Consider the following 25029-nt stretch of genomic DNA (forward strand, 5'->3'; position numbering starts at 1 on the left):
GTCCTTGAGAGAGTTAAATTGACAAGGACTTGTTTGGATGCATTTATGAATAATGACTGACATAAATTAGCTTTAGAGAATCCCCTGGCGGTCCAGTGGTTAGGACTCTGTGTCCTTCCACTGCAGGGGGCATGGGTTCTCCCTGGTCTGGGAACTAAGATCCTGCAAGTCATGCAACGCAGCCTCCCACCAAAGAAAAAAAAATAATTGGCTTTAAGACCACCTATTCTCTCTTAGAGTCAGAAGCTGATGCTACTGGAGGAAATCAAGCCACTGAGCTGTAAACTACAGCAGCCATTTCCCTGGTTTTAAATTTTAAACAGATCTACTATTGCCCCCTTAACTGAAATTTACAAAATAACACACATGACACAATTCCTGCAAATATTTTTCAAGGTTTTATTGCAAACCAAAGTTGGTTTATCACACACAAAAAAAGGTGTGTGGTAGGGAGGGGGGGAAAGGATTGTACATTATTATAACCATGTTAATTACAGTACATTAAAATGGTGGTTTACATTACAAATAAGCCTGTAAGTTTAAATATACTAGTGTTATAACCCAATGTACAGACTTTCTTTATACAATACATATAATTATCAGGAATGCAAAAAAGAGACAAAAAAACCCAAAAACATAAATAATGCCCATTTTACAGGTGATATTTTAAACAATGAAAACACCAGGCTCTGACTGACAACTGGGGCATTGGTCCATAAAAACCTTTTCTAAAAATAGAAATATTTGTAGCAGCAATGCTTCTTTAAGCATCTGGATACAAGTCATTGCAAGACCATTTTCGATAAATTTTAGTTATTAACTATATCTTACAAAAAAAAACAGCCTACACATAAATTTATCTTCCAAATATGGAAGAAACAAACAATGTCCCACGTTGTAGTGTCCTGCAAGTGTCACATTGATGCTTATAACTGAGTCCTTCTGTGAGCAAGCATACCACACTCATACGGCTGATCACACAGGAAAGTCCACAAGGAAAAACAGAAGGAAACACTCGGCAACAGGAAGAACTTTGGAGCTAACACGATCTCATCAGAAAAGGCACGTTTCATAAGATGCGTTATCACGGCCCGGACAGACCTTCAGAAGCTCCTTCTCCGAACAGCGTCCTCCTACGAATGAGACCACTGCATCTGCCTGGGGTGGCCCTCTACTGCTCATTTCAGAGATAGCACCACATTGGAAGGAAGAATAAAGGAAAACCTCACGAGCTCACTGAGGAGGATGTGCTCTTCGAAAAGCTTCCAGCAAACAGTGTGCAATAAGATTGCCAAGATGTGCAAGCTTCCAGGGATGTGCAAATTCTCTTTTAAGATGTCCTGTCAGCTGGCAGCTCTGCCAAAAGGCTAACTAAAACATTTCAAAAACGCCCGTAAAATCCTTCACAACCAACCCTAAGACCATTCAGAGGAAAGAGTCCACGGGAGGTGCGTAGGAAAAGCCCAGGAAGGCCTCGGCTGCTTCCTTGACGCTGGCTGTGAGAAGGATACTGTCGGGCGACCGACCAATGGAGTTGGGGACTGGCTCTTCGGTAAACTCGGGATCAAAGTGCCGCAGGTCGCTGGGTCCACTCTGATGCAGGAAGGGAAGAAAACGTACTCCATGTCAAGAATTCACAATGGAGACAAGAAAGGGAAATTCTCATGCAGGCACCATATGGCAACTTCCACCATCAGCAACCATTTCAAGCACAAAACCCAAAGGCCATACAAAGTTTCAACTATGAGGACCATGCTTACTTTCCATCTTTTGCTACTGTAATTTATAAAAGGTGTGGAAAAATAACGTGAGCTTTGTTGGGACAAAAGTTCTACTTTTTTCTGTGGGTAAAATAATGGCTTACGAATGCCAATTTATTCCTTGAGGGCCCTTCCCCTTCCACCACTACCAACAGCAACTCTGACCTAAAGAAATGCCCTCTGGGCCTGTGCACACTCACGAGAGAGATACTCACCACATTTGGGTTAAAAGGGGGAGTAATCTTCTTATTAATGAGATCATCCCAGTTAATTAGGGAGAAGAAGACGTGATTCTTAATCTCCATCTGTTGAGAAAGAAGCACGAATTTAGAAGAGTGAAATTCAAGAAGGGTGGTGAGGTCTAGGGCTCTACACATACAGCCCAGGAGGAGAGGAAAAAATGACTCACAAAGTCATCCTTGGCACCAAGCCTCTTTGTCCTGTCCTTCTGCAGGAGGCCCTCCAGGACGTGTCTTGCAGAATTTGTAATATTTGGCTTCAACTGGAGGGGTTTGTTCAGAATGTTGTCGTACATCTCAGCTGTGTTTCGGCTATAAAATGGAGGCTGAAAGAAGCAGGAAGATTACTTACTACTTAATTGGAAGTTTGGGAGAGCATCCATTACCAAGAAAGACTTAAACGTAATATATGAAGCTGGTTTTGACAAAGTTTATCACCTGATAGGTTTTCTTTACCTTAGATTTTTAAGTGTCTACATTTTGCCACCCTTATCAGGGGGTAGATGTTAATAAGCCATGTTTTTCACTCTCACATAGGTTAAGTGTGGTCACACCTAGTAAAATGTGAACTTACAAAAGAAAAAATCCACTAGGTAACGGTTTACCCTAAAATACCTATAGCTTAACCAATATGCCTCTCTCATCAGCATTTGACAAGCGTACTAATAGAGGGCAAGACGTGATGATCAGGTCTGCAGTGGGGCTTGTGTGCCCAGATAAGTCTGGATTTTTAAGACTAAGTCCAGATATTTAAGACTACATTCCAGGGAGAAATGTATCAACCCAGGGCAATATTTCACGATTTTCAATGGGCTACTCACCAGGCCATAGAGCATCTCATATAAGACGGCCCCCAGACACCACCAGTCCACGGTCCTATCATAAGGCTGCTTATGAAGCACCTCAGGTGCAAGATACTGAAAGACAGACCAGGAAAAGAGAGTTTAGAGCCCCTGAAACTAGGCAATCCCAAGACCAGGCATGCACTTTGAAAGGGCTGAGAGACCCTGGGTCCACTTGGAGGATATATTTCTTTAAACTACTTCCTGATAAAACTGCTGGCTTTGAGGCTGACTGGCCACTTACATGTCCTGATGTTTTGAATGCTATTGGGCTCTCCTCAGATATCTTACTTAGGGGTTTAGAACCTTTTATAGTGTGGACCTTACAAACAGCTCACTTTAATTAAAGCAACGTGAGGCCTTGGAATTTCTCATGCCTCCAACAGCCAGTGTATTTTACTTGCACTGAACTGGACTAAATCATCTCCGAAAACAGCTTGTTCTTTCAGTAGTTAAGGGTCACTGCAGTGATCCCTTCCTGGAGGGGTGTGGACCAGGAGTTCGCCTACCTCGGGTGTGCCGCAGAAGGTGGATGTCGTGCCATTGTGTTCAATGTTCTCCTTGCAGAGTCCAAAGTCAGTAAGGACAATGTGTCCCTGTGAATCCAGCAAAATATTCTCTGGCTTTAAGTCTCTGTAAAAAAAAAAAAAAAAAAAAAGAATAGGAAAGTAGTCGTGTTAAGTTAATTTCACCGCATTAGCAATCCTCCGTAAAGATCACCACTAGGGCTATTGGAAGCACTTTACATTCACTGTAGTTGTGTTAGTGAATCTAAAAGGGGGTCCTTGTTCTGTTCATCTATTCTGGATGAGGCACAATCCTCATTGGCTAGTTCCCTCGTGGCAGGGAGTCAACAGATGGGTCACATGCTGGGGACCTGGTTTTAGGTGACCAAGTTGTGCCTAAACACAGATTATTTTAAGGCCCTGTCAAAGGCCGGGCTATGTCTCCTTTACACAAGGAAGGGAGCCTTAAGAGCCCTTCAGCTCACCTATAAACGATGTTCAGAGAGTGCAGGTAACCCAAGGCACTGGCTATTTCAGCAGCATAGAACCGAGCCCGTGGTTCCAGGAAGCATCGCTCCCTCTGGAGATGGTAGAACAACTGTAGGAGATAGAACAGAGTTAGCCTGGGTTGCCAAAAACCCCGGACAATGCATTGGATCTGTCTTGACATATATAGCTAAAGAGGACAATTGCAGGAAGTGGCCCTAAATAGTTTATAAGCCATCTGAAAGCTGGCAGGTTAAAGGAAATACTAAATCTGGTAACTCTTCCCCCACTAATTATCTTTTAAAAACTTTCCTCTCAAATTAAAACAAAGCAGGCTATGCACGGGACAGCCAGGGGTCAGCTCCCATCCTCTCTGCTCACCTCTCCACCGTTAATGTAGTCTAGGACAAAGTACAGTTTGTCAGCCGTCTGGAAAGAGAAGTGAAGCCCCACCAGGAAAGGGTGTTTCACGTTCTTCAGGAGAACATTCCGCTCCGACATAATATGCTTTTCCTAGAAAAAGGAAAATTAAGATGTAGTGGCAAATTTCAACGTGGCGCCAAGATGGCAAGGTAATGTCTACTGAATGTCTATCTCCAAGCCCATCTCATACCTCCTTCTTTTTCAGGATCGCTTTCTTCTGTAAAACTTTGACTGCATAGAACGCTTCTTCGGCTTTGTGTCTTGCCAGGAGAACCTGAAATTGAAATTAACAATCATTTTCCTGTTCACATCCAGGGAGATGTAAAATGAGTATATGAAAGACTATAAATAACGAGAGCTTCAGATGTGAAATTACCTTTCCAAAACTGCCCTTCCCGATCACTTTCAGGAAGTGAAAGTCAGATGGTTTAGCATGAGGGTTGGATGATGGGCCCAGGTTAATTTGCTGAGAAGGACTTGGCTGGAAGATAAAAGGTTTTCTTTTAATATCCTTGCTTCAAAGGAAGATAGCGATTAATAAAGTATAGGCAATGCAAAAAGGTGGTACATCTGCAAATGACAGGGGCAGGTCCCCAGACATCTATAAACACATTCCAAGCTCCTTTTCATCCATACATGCAAATATTTCAAATGAGAGTATGGAAACTGTATATAATCGTGTTGTTCTTAAGCAGATAACTTTTATGAAATATGTCTTTTAAAATACTCCACTGACTCATACTTAAGTGCTTAAGTCACTTGTCTGCCATGAACCAACGAGGCATTCCTGCCTTGATGCTAACTCAAATGCTATTTTATAATTCCATCAACATAGGAAAACTAACTGACTCATTTACAAGATTCCTCCACTGATGCATCACGAATAGAGAACACTTACTGGAGGAGAAGGGTTGGCATTCATGAGCTCAGGCTCCTGAGGTTGGGAGATTTTCAAAATGGACTGAACTTCAGGGCTGCAGATAAGAAAGGAGCAACGTTGAACATCCTAACTCGCCACGTGAGGGCAGACCGACACCAATAGTGAATTTCTGGCTCCACCTTTCCGGGGGACTCAGTGTTTAAAAACACCCAAGTCAATTACTCAGTGAGAGAAAATGACAGCCAAAATGATAAACCCAGTTAAACACAGAGGGTTGTTCTTCAAGGAGAGAGGGGGTGAATTAGGCAAACATGAAAATTTTATCGGGACTTCCTTGGTGGCGCAGTGGTTAAGAATCCCCCTGCTAACGCAGGGAACACGGGTTCGAGCCCTGGTCCGGGAAGATCCCACTATGCCGCGGGAGCAACTAAGCCCTGCGCCACAACTACTGAGCCCGCGCGCCACAACTACTGAAGCCAGCTCGCCTAGAGCCCTTGTGCTCCGCAACAAGAGAAGCCGCCGCAATGAGAAGCCCACGCACCGCAACAAAGTTGTGGTGCCCCCGCGCACCACAACTAGGCCTGGGCACAGCAACGAAGACCCAACGCAGCCAAATATAAATACATTTATAAAAAAGAAAATTTTACCTTGCATTTCCAGAACAAGCCAAATCAGCAAATTAATTGTAATGCTTTAAATGTTTGAAATAATTAGAACTTAAAGAGAAAAGGGATCCCCACCCTCGGTAAGTCGTCGGCTTCCTGATCAATATATTGATGAGGATGTCTTTACCGCTGGTAAATGGAAACTTCCCTACTTAATTTTATTTCCCCACGTCGCCCCACCAAACTTACTGTTTGCATGCATACGAGTTATTGGCAATCTTCTGAATAAAGTCGTTCAGGCCCATCCTTCTCTGTTTCATGAAAGCTGCGAATTAGAGGAGAAACGTTTAGACGGCTTTGTAACACCCGACGCCACACACACCAGGCTGATCCGCGACCTTCAAAACTTTCCACTTGGCGTAACCTGGAAGTCCAGTCGTATTCCTACACTCACCGATGAGAATTGCTACCATGCCCCTCATCCTGGAGTAAGTGAGGGTGTCCCTAGCAGCCTCGGTTTTCACCGTCATCATCACAGAGAGAGAGCACGAGGAGCTGTCAAGCCCGAGAGACCGGCTCAGCCAACACTGTGCTCCGGCCGCGCCGCCGGCTTTATATGACTTGTGCCGCCGCGAGGGCGGGACCCACAAGACGTGGAGGAGGCGGCGCTGCCCGGCCCCGTCGCGACCCCGCCCCCGGCTGCCGCGCGACTTGCCCGGCGGCAAAGCGGCCGGCGGCAGGCGGTTCCGCCCCCGGCGAGAGGGGCCAGCCCGGAGCGGGGGCGGGGGGCGCGGGGGGCGCGGGGACCGCCCGGGCAGGGCCCGGCGCAGAGCAGTTGTCGGCCTCGCTCGGCTCCCGGACTGGAGAGGGGGAAACCGCCGGCGGAGGGGGGGGGGGGGTAGGGAGCGGCCGGGGTAATTTTCCACCTTTCTCATTTATTCCGCCCTGCGAGGAAATCAGAGTCGCGGCACATCAGGAAATCAGAGCGCTTTCTGCCCGGTGCGAGGTGATCGGGGTGGCTCTGTGCCCGCTCTGGCTTCTCAAACTCTCCGCTCGGATTCACTCCCGGCCCCGGCGCCGACCCTGACACTCTCCCCTAATCCGCAAGGCAGCCTCCGCAGCCCTCGCCGGCCGGCCGCGCACCGCCGCCAGCTGAGGTTATCTGTCGAGCGCAGGGCTGCAGCGCCGGGGGAGGGCGGCCCCGCACGCCCTTATCTCCGGCCCCAGCTTGGGGCCAGAGCGCCCGGCGCGTCCCCGGGTTCCCGCCGCCCTCCTACCCCTTCCCCATCTCTCCATCCTTGGTACTACCCCAAATACCCAGCCCCTCTCGCCCAATCCGAGCAACTAGTGGAGGAGTTGGTGAGACAAGCCCCCCGCGTGCCGGCAGCGGCGCTTACCCAGTCCGGTCAGCAAGAAGGACTCGCTCCGTTTCTGCGCCTCGGCCCTCTTTTTGTGCCGGGGCCGGAGCAGGGACTCGAGCCGGGCCCTGGCCAGCGCGCCCTGCATCTCCCCCATGGGCAGCGGCGGCCGGGCGCGCAGCGGGCGAGGGCGACCAGAGAACACTGACGTTTCCTTGAAGGAGCCGCCGTGACTCAGGCCGGGCAAGATTTCCTGCCCCGAGTCCCAAAACAAACAAATGGCCCTTGTGCACGGCCGAGCCGCTTCCGAAAACGCCTTTTTTGTGCTTTTGGCCCAAGCCAAGCAAGGCTGAAAAATCCCAGAACTTGGAAGAGGAGGAAGGAAGGAAAGAAAGAGGGAAGGGGGAGGGAGAGAGGTCAGGAATGTGGAGGGGAGGGGGCGGAAATAAAATTCGTCTCTGCACTAAAGGAAAAAAAAAATCTGCATTTCACTTTTTTTTTTTCCCCCTAATCTTTGGGAACATTCTGTCCTTTTCCGCATGTAATTTTCCCCCTTGCCTTTTTAATCCCCGCCTTGCCAAAAACACGTGAGGAGGTGGCAAGTTAGGGGACAGACCTGGCGTGACCCTGGGGCGGTGCGGAGTCGGCATCCCAGGCCGTCGTCGACTCCCGAGGTTCCCTCGCCCGCTCCCCGACCTGAAAACTCCGCAAGGTCGCATCCCATTGTCTTCAAATCTCTCAGTTTGTGCTCGTCTTCCCTACCCCTCCTCCGGTTTAATTCAGGACTGACCCCGCAGTCTTCTTACAGGTTTACCACCTCGATCTTTCCCTCAAGTCCCAGATAACTTGTGACTCGTTAACTCCTGAAAGATTAGCCGGGAGCCTCCTCCGCTCCAGAAAGTAAGGGAGGGAGGGAGGGAAGCTCTGCAGAGCAGCGGTGCGGTGCCTTCCAGTAACCCCGCCGCTGGGAGATGCCTGGGAGCTGCAGCCTGACCGCCGGTGGGAGGACTCGCGCCAGCGCCGGCGGGGAAGCCACGAGCACAACGACTGGGCCAGGAGCGGGGAGAGGGCTGCAAGTTACTAAGTTTGCAGGGCCGGGTACCTGGCGCCTGTCAGGGATGTCTGCGGTGCCTGCCCTGCCATGACCCCTTGCTGCCAACGGCCTTGCCATTTAAGGTTGCCTACTGGATCTGACACACTCCGAACTACTAACTGTCAAACCAAGAATACATGTGAAGCGGTTTTTCTTTGGTGCTGGGCAGGAATTTGTTTTGCAAACCAACCACCTTATTTGTCTTAACGTGATCCGTAGCCTCAACTGCTTTACAGCAGCCTCAAGCTGGCAGAAGAGAATACACATCCTCTCTGCTGGAGACTGGCTGGGAAATTCTGCTCAGCACCCACTCTTTAAAAAGCACTTACTATTCCCTGAAACTGACACTCCAACCCAAAGCACGGTTTAGGAAACTCCAAGTCACAGTAACTGGCCCATTTCTGCTTCCTCTTTCATGGATTCTTCATATAACATGACTTTGTTATTGCCAGTACCCCCATATCCCACGCTCCACTTCCACTAGCCTAGGCCAGCCCTGCTCCCACCCGGTTCCTTCCCCTTTTGAGAAAGCAAAATTTTTGAAGAATGACCAGAAACACCAAACTGCACCAAGATTTCTGCCTGTTTGTTTTTTAAACGTTAGATTAAGAAACCTCCAGCGACTCACCTCCTGTGCCCTCCCCATGCCAAGTAACCCCAAATCCTCTGAAGCATCTTTGTTTTACCCATTTCATCCAAATTATCTTAATAAAAGCAGACAAACCTTTCAAAGGGGATTTTATAGCCTCCTCTTTCATTCTTCAGGTTGCCTAGGATATGGAGGTTGGGGATTCCTTTCTGGAGGCTGGAGGTAGAGCTTAGTTATGGCTGGAGTAGCCTCCCTGCTATGTGCCTGATAGGACTGGAAGCTGAGATGATAAGGGAGCACGAGTCAGAGGCGGCTGTCCCAGTCTGTTATGAACCCCACTTTATATAAAAGGCAATTTACATACAGGAAGGGAGCAAGCTGCAAAGTTCAACACTGGGCCGTTTATTCCCTTCGTTGCAACATCATACAGAAAATTACAGTCATCAGTGCCCTGGGTTTATTACACCCCCAGCAAGACACACAAGAAATGTAACTTGACTGATTATCATCACAAATCAGTCCAGAAAAAATTCAAAACACATGCACAGAGTTCATTTTCTCAAAGAGGCTCTGCTCGCATTCCAGGAGGAACGTGGAATTTAAGTTAGAGGGCTCTAAGTGGAACAGAGAAGAGGCACAACCATATGATTTGTGGTTGGAACAGAAAAGCATCGTCTGCTGTGCTCCCTCCTCCCCCCGACACTAACGTTGCAGCCGTTGGAGACGGACGGTCTGCTAAACTTATCATTTAACGGAGAGAATCAAGTTGTTGAGACTGGCTTTTCTTCCAACCGGATACCTGATGGGTGGAGCAGGGGCCCCCTGTTCTGTCCCAGCAACCTACTAAGACTTCCGAACAGGAAGGTGACACACGGCGGCGGGTGTATGGGGTGGGGGGAGGTACGCGGGGGAACGGTGTGCGACGCGCGCCTAACTCTTCACAGGCTTTAGGTTGTCCTGTGGCTGCTATTCAAACGCTTGATCTGTTCTTCCTTCCTGTCGCCAGCCTCTTTCTTTGGTTCAGAGAGTGCTCCTACCGGGAGAAATCCGGCCCCTTCCCTCCTACACCCTGGTGGCGAAGTGGCCCGAACTACGTCACCAGTATCTGCTTGTAAATACGAGCTAGAGGGCGCTCGCGTTCTCCGGGAGAACTACTCCCGAATGTATGATTTCCCCCACTTCTCTCCTGGGGTTTAATCAGTTCCTGATAATGCCTCCACAATACCTTGTGAGGGCAAAGAAAATAGATAGACGGCTTGATATGAGATACGCTAATTAGTTCCCCACTCCCCCAAGCCAATCGTCTCATTTATTCCTCATACTGGGAAAACGCAATCAAACTCTCAAATGGGAATTATTCACCAAGATGTAATGTTTGCACTGAAACAAAACAGTTGCCAATGTATGTGTATTTTAATACGAAAATTATTTTAGCTTTTCAAATGGGTCACCAAGATGTAATGTTTGCACTGAAACAAAACAGTTTCCACTGTGTATTTTAATACGAAAATTATTTTAGCTTTTCTACTTAGTGATTAAGTAAAATTTTTCCTTAATGATGAACTATAAATACTACAACCTGAAAGCTTTACTAAGATATGATTCTTTCCGTTTAATTTAAAGGCGCAGAGAACAAATTCCTGGTACTTCTCAACATATTAGAGGAAATATTTTGAAAAATATAAGGACTTAACTTTTTTTTTTACTGTTAAAATATTTTCATGTCAACATAAAATGAGATAAGGGTTTGACAAGCAAGTTTCAGAATATGAACATCGATTTCTAAAATGATTTACCTTTTCAGAAGCCTAAATATATATGCATATAAATCTTAGGGATTTAAAAAAAATCATGGTTTTTTTTTCCCCCATTTTAATACATCTGCAATTGACAAACATGCAAAATAATTAAGTTCCCCTCTTGGGCTATTTCTTTAATGTGTCAGCTGTGTTAGTCTTCATTCCTTAGATAAAATGTCTTCCATTGATAACAGGGCAATATGATGATTTTGTGTTGCTCAAACTGTCATAAATTCTATAACAGCCCTGTGCTGCACCATTTAGGTTGCCACACTTATTGTTTTATTGGTGAATGCGTAGGAAATCTTTTTCCTGGAGCATCTCCAAAGATAGTACATAGAAATGCCAGAAAACATAATTATTACTCTAGAGAGCAACAAAATGGATCAGTTTTTATTGAAGGTTGTCACCAAGTGCATTTTTTTTTACAGTATTCATCAGATACAAAATGATGATGATAAATGAGCTAATTCAGGGTAACTGTTATAGATCAGTAACTAGCAATGGTGGTTAAATGTCTATCTATAGAACACAGGTTCTATGGTGACTATTACCTTCCCTATTCATAATTGTCAAAATCGACATGCATAAAGGAGTTAGGAATGTGATACAGCAGATAACTAAGAGAACACATTATCTAGAATAATAGTGTTGAGTTATTAAAACCCACAAAACTACATGCTTTATTTACACAGGGCTTATTTTTTTCCCAAGGCAGTGATGTTGAATAAGCAAGACTATACGCTAGAAGAATCTTGGAATAGGGTAGCCGTCTACTCGGCAGACCTTATGTTGTCTTCTCTAACAGCATTTTTTCATTATTAAGGATTAAGCAATTACTGTTATTTTTCTTCTGAGTTGGACAGATGACAGGCAAAATTGTGAGGTTAACAAAACTTACTTTTAGGACCAGATTTATCTCCTTCAGGTAACCTTTCTTTGTCACTGAAGTTGACTCCTACGCCTCTCCCACTTCCCACCCATGGCAGTGGCATACTCTCTGGTCCCCCAGACTCTGAAATATTGCCTCCCATCCTCCTTCCCACTAATGCTAACTGCCTCAAAGCCCTGCTGTCAGCTAATCATCACAGGAGGTATTGAACTGATACATCCTTCATTCTTTCCCTCCTTCCTTCCTGCCCCACTCCCTCCCCTCCCTTCCATTTATTCATTCGTGCAAGTATTTAACAAGCATTTATCAAGTAAGTACAAATATTAAGATCAAAGGACACAGATATGAGTAATCCGGTTATCTGACTTGACAGAAGCGCTCATTCTAAGTAGGGAGACACACACGTAAATTATGATACAACACGATGAGTGTTAAAACAAAGGTCTGAGCAACCTGCCATAGAACAACACAGAGGGGAATTTTCTACTGGGGAGAGGCAGCAGACTTGGAATTTTTTTGTGTTTTAATATTTATTTTTTTATTTGGTTGCCCTGGGTCTTAGTTGCGACCGGCGGGCTCCTTAGTTGTGGCATGCGTGTGGGATCTGGTTCCATGACCAGGGATCGAACCTGGGCCCCCTGCATTGGGAGCATGGAGTCTTATCCACTGCACCACCAGGAAAGTCCCCAGACTTGGAATTGTTGAGGAAAGTCTCCACAAACAAAAGATATTTGGCCTGATCCTGGAAAGGCCAGCTAGGTACCAAAAAGGGAAAGTCATTCTAGGCAGAGGGAATAGTATGGGCACCAGATTTTAAGGTGCTATGTAGTATCTCTGGCATAATTTGGAAATATGGTCCGTACTCAGACCTTACACACAAGCGAATGTACATGGCTCTCTTGCTGCTACGGCTGAAGTGGATAACAGCACTTTCAAGTGAAGTAAAAAAGATCTTAGGGACTTCCCTGGTGGTCCGGTGGCTAAGGCTCTGTGCTCCCAATGCAGGAGGCCTAGGTTTGATCCCTGGTCAGGGAACTAGATCCCACATGCCTCAACTAAGAAGTTAGCATGCCGCAACTAAAGATCCCGCATGCCACAACTAAGACCCGACACAGACACATAAATAAATAAATAAATATTTTAAAAAAAAATCTTAGCTGACACAAATCTGCCTCTCCTCTCTTTCTCACACTGACCCCCACCCCAATAAATATGGAATTAATAACGTCTTAGAAAACATACCCGTTTGAAGGACTGCTGACTATTAGCCTGCATAGGCACCTCTGTGTCTGATACAGCTCTAGGCCCGGTGGAACTCATTCATTCATTCATCCACAGATTCTTCTAGAACTATGCATCAGACATTGAGCTAGATGCAGGAGATACAGTGGTAAACATGATCTCACCTGGTGAGAGGCAGGTGGGGAATTACCTACAAAGGTAAACTGAGCCTTATTGTGAAGAGATCTTAAAAACCACCAAGGAAAATCCCTTTTAAGAAGGAAAACATTCCAATGTGTTTTGAAAAGTTAATTCAAACCAAATGTGATTGATCACTCAGCTATCATTCCTTCAAAGGATATTTGCATTTTTTTTTACACCACCCCTACCTCATTGAAAATGAACAAATTTACACACACAAACACATAAAGAAATGTTGGAAGTTGGAATGGGGAAATTTATGTAGTTGGAAGATGGATAAAAGTTTAGACAAGCATAGTTATAACCCAGCATAGGGATTAGCAATCTGTCAGAAGTGATAACACCATGTTCTATGCCCATCCCTTCTGGAAAGTCAGGCCACAGGGAAGTTGGTGGTAGGATGCGGACATGGCTTTGTAGTAAATCTTTAATTTTAATCAGGGAATAAATTAAAGAAGGGAGGCCAGTGGCAGCTCTTGACATGGGAGGAATGGGAATCTAGAACAAACCAACGGGTCTATGTTGGGTTGAAAACTCACCGTATCCCCATCTTTATAACGCTGTCAATGTCTGATGTAACATAATCCAATGAACAAGAAATAAAAATAAAAAATGACTGTCAATTAGAATACAGTATGAAGGGTAAGGAATAGCACATATCCGATAGCTTTGTATTTGGCTCTCAGGATTGACCTGGAAAATGACCTCCAAGGTATTTTCCGTATGATTATGAAAAATAATTCAGGAATAAATTGGACAATTTTTGAAATCAAAATTCAGTATTATCTGTGACTTTCTAAATTCAAGAGGACTATGGCTTTACTGAAAGCTTTATATTTTATTATTATTATTACTTTGGTCTTTTTTTTTTTGAGCAGAGAAAGGTTTATTGCAAGGTCATGCAAGAAGACGAGGTGGCTCATGCCCTGAAAAGCCTTGAACTCCTGGAAGGGTTTCAGCAAAGCATTTTTAAAAGCCAGGTGGGGGGCGTGTGTCGCAGGGTAGGAGATGGTGCATAATTCTCTGATTGGCTGACGATGAGGGAACAGGGCGGTGTCACAGGGGTTAACTTTATCAGTCCTTACTGAAAGCCTTATATATTGTTGACATAGCTTTATTATTGGGCATTTATTGCTAGGCATTTGCATTTTAAAAGGCCTTGGTTGATTTAAAAAAATGAATTTGTAATGATAAAATGTCAGGAGTTGTCGCAAGGATCAGATCAGAGGGCTTTGGGCTTTACTCCCTTTTCTCTGTCCAGGATGAACCCTCATACACACCTACTTTCCCTATGTGCCTCGCAGCCCAGCTCAGAGTTCAGGCAGCACGGGGCTTGGAATTTCTTTGCAGGCCGAGTTCTTCTTGGGACACACATATTAAAGTTGTAACAGACATGAAAACAATATAAAGGGCTCTCTTTCACCCCAGCTGTATTTACAAAGTGCCGATAGTAAATAAGAAGCCTGGATTTCCGATGGACATCTTTTGCCAAACAAAAGTGAAACCCGAAAGCTTTCATTTGCTCAGGGTAAATAAATCTCTCTCCAGTCGACTCCATTTCTAACCCTATAATTAATTTAGCAAGAAGCAACAGAAGCTCAGGCCACCCTTATGGGCTGTTTCCTGTAAAGCCTGTCTACAAATTGCAGCAACGAAATAAGATAAATGTCATAGTAACTCGTAGTGGGAAAACCAGGAGGGACGGGTGGCTGGCAAAAGGTTGAATGGCATCATTTTTATGTAAAGCAACTTTTTAAAAAATGTTTATGTCACCTCCCACAACACGCTCAGCAGTGACAGTAATGTGCTGAGGATAGAGATCTTTGCAGTACACTTAAGTCAGCTACAACCGAGGCTCATTACCTGTGAGAACTTAGACAAGGTATTCTCTAAATCTTTATCTCTTAATCCATATAATGGGGATACTAATACTTAATGTAAATTGCGAAGAAAAGTAATTTAAATTAAGAATTTAAAGTGCTGACTCAAGTTGGAATCTCACATAGAAAATATGACATATCTTAAAAAAAGAAGAAAAAAGAAAATATAATGTGTCTATGTTCCTTACCCCACTCCACACATACCACAGCCACAAACAGAACACATCATGTAATGCAAAGGGCTCCAACAAATCAAAATAATACCAGTTATGTGCTGTGTTTAAAGAGCAGAAACAGTGTGGGCCACTTAATCTGCTGGGTCAAGGTCAGGCTAGTTGGATGGGAATTCCTTTAAAGGCCTGAAAAGGTGATCCTCTTCGTTTTTTCAATCTCCCCCGCTCCCCTCTTGGTCTCCACACAGACAATGTTCCAGAACAGGCAGTAAAGACCTAAATGCCATGATAACAGAATAAGTGCTTGTTTACCAAGTGTTTGAAGTAAAAGTTAAATTTAAGGTGAAAAAGCAGAAAGTAAGCCAAAAGCTAAACCAGAGGAGTTTTTAATTGCTCAAGGTGGATGGAAAATAATAGAATGTAAATATGGGCCTGTTGAGAGGGTAGAATCATTGAAAGCAGGTCAGAGAAAGCCAGCAGCACAAAAGATGCTTGTTCTAGGTCGTTTAGCTTATCCTTCAGTTACAGAAAGAGGTACAAGCACCAACTGATGGTGGCCTGTTGTTTTTAATCCTTCAGGCCTCCACAGAGCACCTTTTTTGTGCCGGACACCATGCTAAGTCCTGGGTCTAACAAGGATGCCCAAGACGGACAGCGTTGCTAAACTCAGGGAGGGCAAAGTCTGAATTTATTTTGTTAAATTGAACAGCGCTTTCCCAAAAGCAAAGGTAAGCTTACAGATATTTCTACTTTTCCTAAGGCCCTGCTATGCCTTAATGCCATTAAAATACGGACTTGGGCATGTTGAACCCTTTAGATTATTCATTTCTCAAGTGAATGTGCTAGAAGTTCTCTTGCAGCTCTAAGATTGATTCTACAGTTCTGTGATATCTGGGAAAAGATAAATCTAAAAAGGAACTTCTGAATGCCCAGAAGCCCCTCATGTGACTTCCTGATTCAGCTAATCCTTTGCATGCCTCTCCCCTCCCTCCATTGTCAGGGACTTTGTGCTACTATTTTAAATCTCAGGTGACTCCCTGGACCTTGAGTTCCCTGAAGACCAGATAACACAAACAATTCAGGTTTCTCTCCTGCCTAACAGTCTCCAATCAAACATCACTTACACAGTGTCACTTATTCTTTTCCGTTACTTGCATATTAGTTTTATTAGCTGACTTTTTGAGTGTTTGTTGTTTGTCTCCCCCAACTAATAAGTAGTCTCTGTGAGCCAGGGATAGTACCTATTTTTCCTTTTTTTTTTTTGCAGTACGCGGGCCTCTCACTGTAGTGGCCTCTCCCGTTGCGGAGCACAGGCTCCGGATGCGCAGGCTCAGCGGCCATGGCTCACGGGCCCAGCCGCTCCGCGGCATGTGGGATCTTCCCGGACCGGGGCACGAACCCGTGTCCCCTGCATCGGCAGGCGGACTCTCAACCACTGCGCCACCGGGGAAGCCCAATAGTAGTACCTATCTTATTCTCCAGAGTATCCCTGGTGCCCCAAAGAGTACCTGATCCATAGAAAATGCTTAATAAATGAAATGGTTTAATAATACGCCCCTTATATATTGTTGGGCATAAGATTTGTTCTCAACCAAATTTAGTTTTTTTTTCCTTTCACCAAATAATCAAGGGTATATGTTTCCCTAGCAGTCACTTGACACCTCACTGTAAAATGCAAGACAAAATCAAACCAAAGCCCCGACTCAGGCTTAACTATTATATTACATATTATATTATGCTACTCAGTTTCTTCAGAAAATTGAGGGACTAGATTTTATACATGAGGTACATGAAGATTTTGAAATCAAGGCTTTGGGTCCAATGGAATCATTAAACAGGCATATTGAATAACCATTTTTTGAGAGAACTAAAGTAGATGCCCTTTTCTACAGACAACATTCAATGGATAGTTTGTCAAGTCCAGAGAATCAAACCATCGGGAGGGTAGCCATCTAGGTTTTCATCTGCCCAGGCTGGGAAAATGTCAATTTAGCCTCTTGTTCCAAGGACCACAGATGAATCTTCCAACGAGTCAGAAAAATGTATCCCCCTTTTACTTTCCTTACATTGCCCCTCAAATTCTCCTTTGCCCCAAAATTCTTTGCTGTCTATAAAGATAGAATTTACAAATGAGAGTCCCATTAGGTTTCATGATACTTTACTTCTGTTTTCATCTAAAAGCCTTCTGATCTGTTCCCGTTATGAGCCTCCCCAGTATTTTTAGGGGCTGTACTGATCATATTCATGAGCCTTGACAGTTGACTAAGAACTGTTCTTTAAAGAAAGTGATAACAAGCATAGGCCAGTCAGAGAGGCAGCCTGGTGCTCTCAGGGTCTCTTCCTGGCCTTCTATGATTGCCCTGCATAACCTCTAAAAGTAGAGGTACCCTCGGTAGACGATGGTAGCAAAATGTCACACTGTCTCTGCAGATATGTAGGAATAAAGGGAGGGAAAATCCTCTTCATTAATGATACCGCATGAATTTGGTGTACAGAAGAGAATGCCGTCATAACCTGTTTGGCTTTTGTCATTCAATCAACTTTGTCCAGCAGCTCCAGAACCTCACTTCCAGCCTGAGAACATGGAGGATAACACAGCCACCTCACAGACTCCTTTCTTTCTATCTTGTAATCGTATATATAAAGTTTTTCCATAACTTTCATATTGCCAGAAAATCTGAATGAACATTTAGTCCAAAACCCTTCTACACTATATCTTTGTAAAATATCCTTCTCTACACGATGATGAGGTCTTGATAAAAGGGCCCCTAGTGTGCAGTGCCACCCTGGACAGAGGAGTTTTAAAGCCATAGCAGAAGGACCACTAGGTTGTCAGAAGCGTCAAGAGCCACTGGCCATGCGCAAGCGGTGGAGATGCTTAGTACCAAGTCGGTGGGTAGATTGCATTGTCGTGCCTCTGTGATTACCTCAAGAGCCACTGGCCATGCGCAAGCGGTGGAGATGCTTAGTACCAAGTCGGTGGGTAGATTGCATTGTCGTGCCTCTGTGATTACCTGCAAGCACAAATGTATTAGTTCTCCAGAGAAAGAGAACCAATAGTATATGGGCAGAGAGAGAGAGAGGGAGAAAGAGAGATTGACTTTCAGTAATTGGCTTACAAGATTATGGAGGCTCTCGGCTGGCTGGAGAATTCCTCCTTGCATCTGCAGGGTGGGTCAGCAGGCTGAAGACTCAGGGAATAGCAGTTGCTGTAGTTCAAGCCCGAAGGCTCTCTGCTGGCTGCAGAATTCCTCCTTGCTCGGGTGTGTGTGTGTGTGTGTGTGTGTGTGTGTGTGTGTGTGTGTGTGTGAGTTTTTGTTTAATTAAGGCTTTCAGCTGATTGGATGAGACCCACCAGCATTCTGGATGACAATCTGATTTACTCAAAGCCCGCTGATTTAAATGTTAATCTCACACAAGAAATACTCTCACAGAAACATCTAGAAGTGTTTGACCACATATCTGGAAACCATGGCCCAGTCAAATTGATACATAAAATTAACTATCACAAGACCAGCCCTTGTCAATTTGGGCCCATATGCATCTCCTTAAATCTCACTTAATCTCCATAAAAGGACAATGACAAGGTCATACTTCCACCTAAAATGATACAACTATCCTGCTTACAACCAAAAACCTACTAACACTCTCCCTAGAAGAGGGTGCAAAGTCCTTGCAGGATGCCTACTGTTCTTCTTGCCCATGAATTATTATTATATATATTTATTTTATTTTATATATTATTATATAAATAAATAAATAATATTATTTAATTATATATATTAATTTTATTATTATATATATTATTATTATTATTATCCCATGCCTCCTTCCAAGCAAAATGAGCAACCAGGTGCACTCCTCTTAAGTTCTGCACACAGAGAGGATTTTCCTTCACTACTGGCCTCCAGCGATGTCCCAGAAAGGGGGTATCATATTGCAGCTGTCCACTTCTGTGATCATATCAGAGAACTCAGTGATTATATCAGTAACTCTGTGGTGTCATCCATCACATGAGGGTATGACACACAGCTTCATCTCACACAGAGATAGGAAAATGCAAGAACCCGCAGACTTGATACTAAGCACTTGCATTTTTATTTCCTGAGGATTCTACATCTTCATTTGCTTTTTTCTTAGTGCTTGGTAGATTTGGGTATGTTTCTTTATTTTTAGGACATTCCTGGCTGGCTTTAATATTTGGGTTCTGTCGTTTTCTAGTCCTCCCACTCTCTTTTTAGCTGATAATTTGCAACCTATTCTTAGTAACCCAATGAAAGTTAGGCACTGCCATCAGTTTACCAAGCAAAGCTTCAAAGAAAGATTACTGTGAAGCGCTAACTACACTATCTGATATCCACTTAATATATTTGAAAATATTGTGTAAAAGTACGGAAGGCATTGTCTTGACACTAGACAATTTTTGTGTGAAATTCAGAGGGTCACCTAAAGAACATTTCATATTTCACACAGTGGCACCATAACTTGGCAACAATAGGAAGTAGCCAAATACCCCAGATATCAGGATATGACACCTTAGGACTTCTGATGCCTAAAAAAGCCCTGACTTGTATTTTTTTTTTTTTTTTTTTTTTTTTTTTTGCGGTACGCGGGCCTCTCACTGTTGTGGCCTCTCCCGTTGCGGAGCACAGGCTCCGGACGCGCAGGCTCAGCGGCCATGGCTCACGGGCCCAGCCGCTCCGTGGCATGTGGGATCTTCGCAGACGGGGGCACGAACCCGTGTCCCCTGCATCGGCAGGCGGACTCTCAACCACTGCGCCACCAGGGAAGCCCTCTCCTACTTATTTTTATATCTCAGCTTAAAACCCTAAGATGAAAATTAAAAGCTTCGATCTTTTGCTCAGATGACACATTTCAGTGAGAGATGTTTATTCTAGACTAGTTAATAGGAGTAAATTTATTTTTGTTTTTATTATTATTTCCTTGATCAGAACTTCTATGATTAGCCATTAGAGCCTAATTTTCTAAAAACATATGGTCATCCCATCAGTCGTTTTTGATAGTACTATTTGTTTCTGAGATGGGATTATAGAATCCTTTTAACAAGATTAGTTGTCACACACACACACACACATACACACAAACTGATGGTTTGGTCAGAAGTTTCAGATATATTAACTACTTCTGTTATTTATTTTTCTATTTTGTTTCATAATCACCATTTCACAAAAAATATAAGTGACATCTAAAAGAATAAAAATAAGCTTTTTTTAAGACCACAAGAAAATTACAGAGAAGAAACTAAACAGATGTGAGCAAAAGATAGGAATCATGAATAATACCTCTCTTTCTACACTAAATAAATATGGTCACTTAGAGAAGTTACTATAATGTTATTTGTTTATAAAACTCTGTTTAAAATTGCCTTGTATCCTATCCTCATTTAGAGCAAATGAATATTCCAAAGAAATAAGACTATTACTATCGTTAGTATCTACAATGATTCTATTTCACAATTCACAAGCTATTGCTTAAAAATCTAAAACCTTAGAATACAAACATAGATCATCATGAGAGACCTATCTGAAATTCATTCTTCAAATCATGTTGTTTATATATCTTTTAATGTACAAACGTAAATCCAGTTTAGCAAGTTCTATTTAACAAGTCTTGAGTTTACCTTTTAAAAGCAAAAGCATTTTCTTTTTTCTCTTTACCACCTTGTAAATACTGTACTTTTATATCTACAACCTGCTCTCATAAGCATCACTGATGGCCCATTGCCTTCTGACTTTTCCTTTAATAATAGGAACAAATAACCAAAGAGCAGAAAGGGGCCCAATGTACATAGTTTCTGTCTAAGCCCCACTTGCCACTCTTCTCTGCATCCTTCTTTCTGTCTCTTTCCACTTTCCATATTCTTTTCTTAGGACTGTCATTATTTAAGATCATCAGTTTCTGTAAGGTTGACAGGGACTTTGTAAGATTCCCCCAAGACAAGACTGCTATTCCTTTTCTATCTCTTTTCTTAAAACAGTATAGAGGGTTAGACCTAATATTACACACATTGTGTATATATATACATTATATATAATATACATTGTATACCACTTTAATATTATTAAAATATTAAAATTTTACTATTTAAAAAATACTAGAAAGTACATTTACATAAAGATGTCAGAGAGGAACAAATACACCAGCCATAGCTAAAGTACTTCCAGGAATAATAGTAAAAGTTTGTAACACAAGTAGTCTTGTCAGAACATGGTGCTGCTGGATCTAACACTGTCTTTCCTATAAGAGCCAATTATTTTTCCTCACAGAGCAATTCTTTCTGATTTTCACAGCCTGCTTTCTGATCATTTATCTCACAACGAGACTGGGTGAGGGCATGTGTTTGGACTATTGTAGACCCATTGCCATTTACAAAAATAACCCAACCACTACTCACTTTAGTTCTACTGAATTTTTGTGTCGTGTGTGCAAAGGACAGGAGAGTTCACAGCCAGCACACTAAAAGCTCCTTTTCTCTTTGTTTTAAAGTTTGAAACTATTGTATATATATGAAAGTTGGAGTTTTTATTTGAACAGCACTGACAGCCTCATTTCATGCTGTTCATATTATTGTGAACAGATTCTATTGATGTTAAAAGGATCTTAGGGACTGTGAACATCCCTACAGTATTCCTGATAAACATTTATTGAGCTATCACTTTAATTTTTCACTGGACTCACCTCTACTTGCAGGGCTATCTCTACCATTGTCAACCAGCAGCAATCAGTAAAGTTCTTTCTTAGACTGTGTTCAAATATCCTCATGAACGTTTTATAAGGAATGGTTCTCCTGCATGTTCTAAAACCAGGCACTTCAGTGATGCTAAGGACATACCGATAAGCAGAAATGAACATGTTCCTCTTTGTAACTTCCACAGTTTAGGGCATCTATTATAATAGCCAACACTGAATGATTATACTAAGTGGCAGACACTATGTTTTAGTGCTTTTTATGCAATTTCTCAATTAACCCTCATAATGACTCTATGAAAAGCTGTTACAATGCCCTTATACATTCTTAAGATCTGAGGCTTAAAGAGGTAAATGTTGGTTGTGTGATGCCACATAGCTAGTAATGGCAAAAACAGAATGCACAATGACCTACTGTATAGCAGAAGGAACTATACTCAATATTATGTAATAATCTATAAGGGAAAAGAATCTGAAAAAGAATGTATATATATAAAACTGAATGGCTGTGCTATATAACTGAAACTTACATATTGTAAATCGACTATACTTCAATAAAAAAAAAATTAAAAAACCCAACAGAATGAAAGTGTAGGTTTTTCTGATACCAAAAGTTTTGCTTTTAACGATTAAAATAATCTGCCTCTCTATCTGTTTTAAAAACCAATCGTTCACATATCTGTAGGCAGCAATCATGAGTTTAACTTGTATTTAGACTACTTTATTCAAAGTTCACCTGTGTCTGTCCAGTTTGTTTACCTAAGCTTTCCAGGGAGAAAACTGTTGCTTCCTTGTCCATAGAACCTAGCAGAGTGCAGGGCAGAAAGAGATACACTATATCTAATTTCTGTAAAACAAACCTTGTATCTACCTTAATTTCCTCCTCTTCCCAACTGCCTCACCCAACGGCAAGATCACAAGTCAGTTGGAATCTCCTCCTTCACTTACTGCTATTTCCCCAAACACTTGTGTCCACATTCAAGCTACTTTCTTTACAAAGCTCCCCTGTTACCTTTTTGAAGCTGTAGAAAGAGAACCAGAAGAGTTTCCAGGAGATGTGACTTTTCAGCTCTGTGTCTTAGAATTTATGACTAAATATTTAGCTCTGGGCAAAGCACTTAACTTCCTTTAAGTGTCCTCAGGGTTAACACCCATTTAGTTAATCCCTCAGGGCTTGATTGGAAAGATCAGATGAGGTTAGGTATGGGTGAACAATTTGAAAACTCAAGTGTGTTATGTAATTTAATACCTATAAGAACAGTGCAGCTGAACTATTGTAAAATTTTCCTCTAAGTGCCAAAATTTTAATCAGTGGAAAGAGCTGACTGCCACGTGCTTCTGAGGAAAAAAGGTCAGAGTTCTCCGAGATACACTGTTCATTGAAGTCTATTCCAAAGGCCCCAGCCCACCCTAAACCATTTTTTTTTCTAAATCCTTTTGCATTTTCTTTTTGTTGTCAATTTACACCTTCATAGAATAAAGGAGTTTCAGAGCAAGAAAGAATCTTAGAATCAATTGACTTCAATCAACTCTCACTTTACCAGTGAGTTTGCTCGGGGCTCCCTGCCCTAAATTTTTTTTTTTTTTTTAATCTTAAAAAGTATTTATTGAGATCTCTCTGTAAGTGAATCAAGTGGGTGTAAAGTGGCATAAACACAGCATTGAAAATCAGCTAAACCCCATTATAAAAATAAATTACAAAAAAAAACAAAGGCAGTGAAAGAGAGAGAAATTCTTACAACATTCGTTCAGGGGCTGTGATGCAACCTGGATTGATCACATCTAGACCCACAGCTGGATGAGACATAAGGCTGGACACTCTTGGGGCTGAGAGGATTGGTGAGGTTGGGTGAGCAAATGCAGACCCATTCCATGGGTCCCAAATCTCCAGGTTCAGGGGAATCTTCCTAGAGCTAAAACATGCATGGGAAACCCAGAGGATGGTACACCATGTGATTGGGAAAGGTTTCTAAAACGCACCTCCTCTATTCATCTCCTGGTGATTCACTGCTGCCTAAATTTTAATTCTATTCTCAACTCTGGGCATCCTGTATTCACACAAACCTCCCTGTCACTAGGCTCCAACCCATCCGTCCCACCCCTCCCTTCCTAATCCGTCACTCTCTATCCTGCACCCACCCCTCTCTGTGGGCCATTTCATCCCAGGGAAAGCCTGTTTTCCTGTCATTGGCCCATTCTCCTTATTACATACAATTTTAAAGTTGTAAATAATTTTTCTTCAAATTTTGTAAACTACGTTTATATTTGAGCAGATAAAATATTTCTGAAATTAAGGCAACGATCTAAAACCCTTTTTTCAAATGATACAAATGAACTTCTAGAAATAGACCCACAGACATAAAAAACAAACTTATGGGGCTTCCCTGGTGGTGCAGTGGTTAAGAATTTGTCTGCCAATGCAGGGGACATGGGTTTGAGCCCTGGTCAGGGAAATAAGATCCCGAATGCCAATCAGCGAGGCCCCCCCCCAAAAAAAAGAATGCTGGGGAATCAGAAAAATAAAATTGTGAAAAAACTGCTAGTTTAGCTTTGAGTCAAACAGCAGAAATAACGAGTAATTTTGGTCATAATCAAGAGGAAGAGAAAGTTGTGAGTTTAACAAAGGGAGAAACAGACTTTGCTCCAACTGTAAAATTTAGCTGACACAATGCGAGGGAGAGGGAGGGGGCTTCTCTGCGCTGAGCTGGATGAGTCTATAGTCACACGTTTACACATTCACACACTAGGCAGCAGGACCATCATGAGGATTGGAATTGATAATGTTTTGCTATCAAACTTAAATGCTAGATGCGCGTGACTCTAACTTTATTTTAACTTTAAACAGAAAAGTTTTGAAATGACATTTTGCTACTCGCTGGAATAAACAACCCGTCCTTGAACTGGGAACCCTCTAAGCCATTGTAAACGGTTAAAGTCATGCAAAACTAAGTGTGTTTCTGCTTTATGGACCATTGCTTAAGAATGCAATATTTTATCTAAATGAATAGGCGATGTCTAAGGTTCTTTCCAGTTTGAGGGTTTTATGTCCAGCCATATGTTTACTTTCAGGAAGCTTATCAGTGCTGTGTATGGGGACCCAGATAACAGAAGACAGTGAATGATGAGCTTCTTGGTTCAGAGAGAAGAAAAAAACAAAACGAAACAAAAAAACAAGTTATGGGTTCAGAAAAGTATGAAATAGTAAGAGTAATGACAAAATAAAATGTATTCTTCTTTCAACCCATAGATTGTAGACCTTATATATGGCGGGGGGTGAGTGTTCAGGTTTGTATAAATGACATAATTCTTTCTCCAAGTTAAAAGAGCTGTCATAAATTGACCACTAACTATACGCTAGACAGAGTTCTAAGTAC

At 42.8% G+C, this 25029-nt stretch overlaps 1 protein-coding gene across 4 annotated transcripts in view; it reads right to left on the reverse strand.

The window, feature by feature from the left end:
* Window positions 1-378: 378 nt before the first annotated feature.
* SGK1 (serum/glucocorticoid regulated kinase 1) overlaps window positions 379-25029 on the reverse strand; it is a 113042-nt gene continuing 88391 nt past the window's right edge. The window contains exons 1-12 of one of the 4 annotated variants that reach the window (XM_029224109.1): window positions 8917-9111; window positions 5991-6066; window positions 5155-5230; window positions 4633-4737; window positions 4447-4530; window positions 4215-4346; window positions 3833-3945; window positions 3351-3474; window positions 2821-2916; window positions 2170-2325; window positions 1976-2065; window positions 379-1593 (exon numbers count right to left, since the gene is read on the reverse strand). In XM_029224109.1, the coding sequence (XP_029079942.1) occupies window positions 1426-1593; window positions 1976-2065; window positions 2170-2325; window positions 2821-2916; window positions 3351-3474; window positions 3833-3945; window positions 4215-4346; window positions 4447-4530; window positions 4633-4737; window positions 5155-5230; window positions 5991-6066; window positions 8917-8950 (1254 nt within the window). In that variant the 5' untranslated portion in view covers window positions 8951-9111 and the 3' untranslated portion in view covers window positions 379-1425. Of the gene's footprint in view, window positions 1594-1975; window positions 2066-2169; window positions 2326-2820; window positions 2917-3350; window positions 3475-3832; window positions 3946-4214; window positions 4347-4446; window positions 4531-4632; window positions 4738-5154; window positions 5231-5990; window positions 6067-6195; window positions 6353-7138; window positions 7585-8916; window positions 9112-25029 lie in introns of those variants that run through there. The other 3 variants (XM_029224107.1, XM_029224108.1, XM_029224106.1) reach the window with 3 other exon arrangements.

Source organism: Monodon monoceros, unplaced genomic scaffold, assembly GCF_005190385.1.
Source record: "Monodon monoceros isolate NGI ecotype Baffin Bay Population unplaced genomic scaffold, NGI_Narwhal_1 Super_Scaffold_15, whole genome shotgun sequence".
Lineage (NCBI taxonomy): Eukaryota > Metazoa > Chordata > Mammalia > Artiodactyla > Monodontidae > Monodon > Monodon monoceros.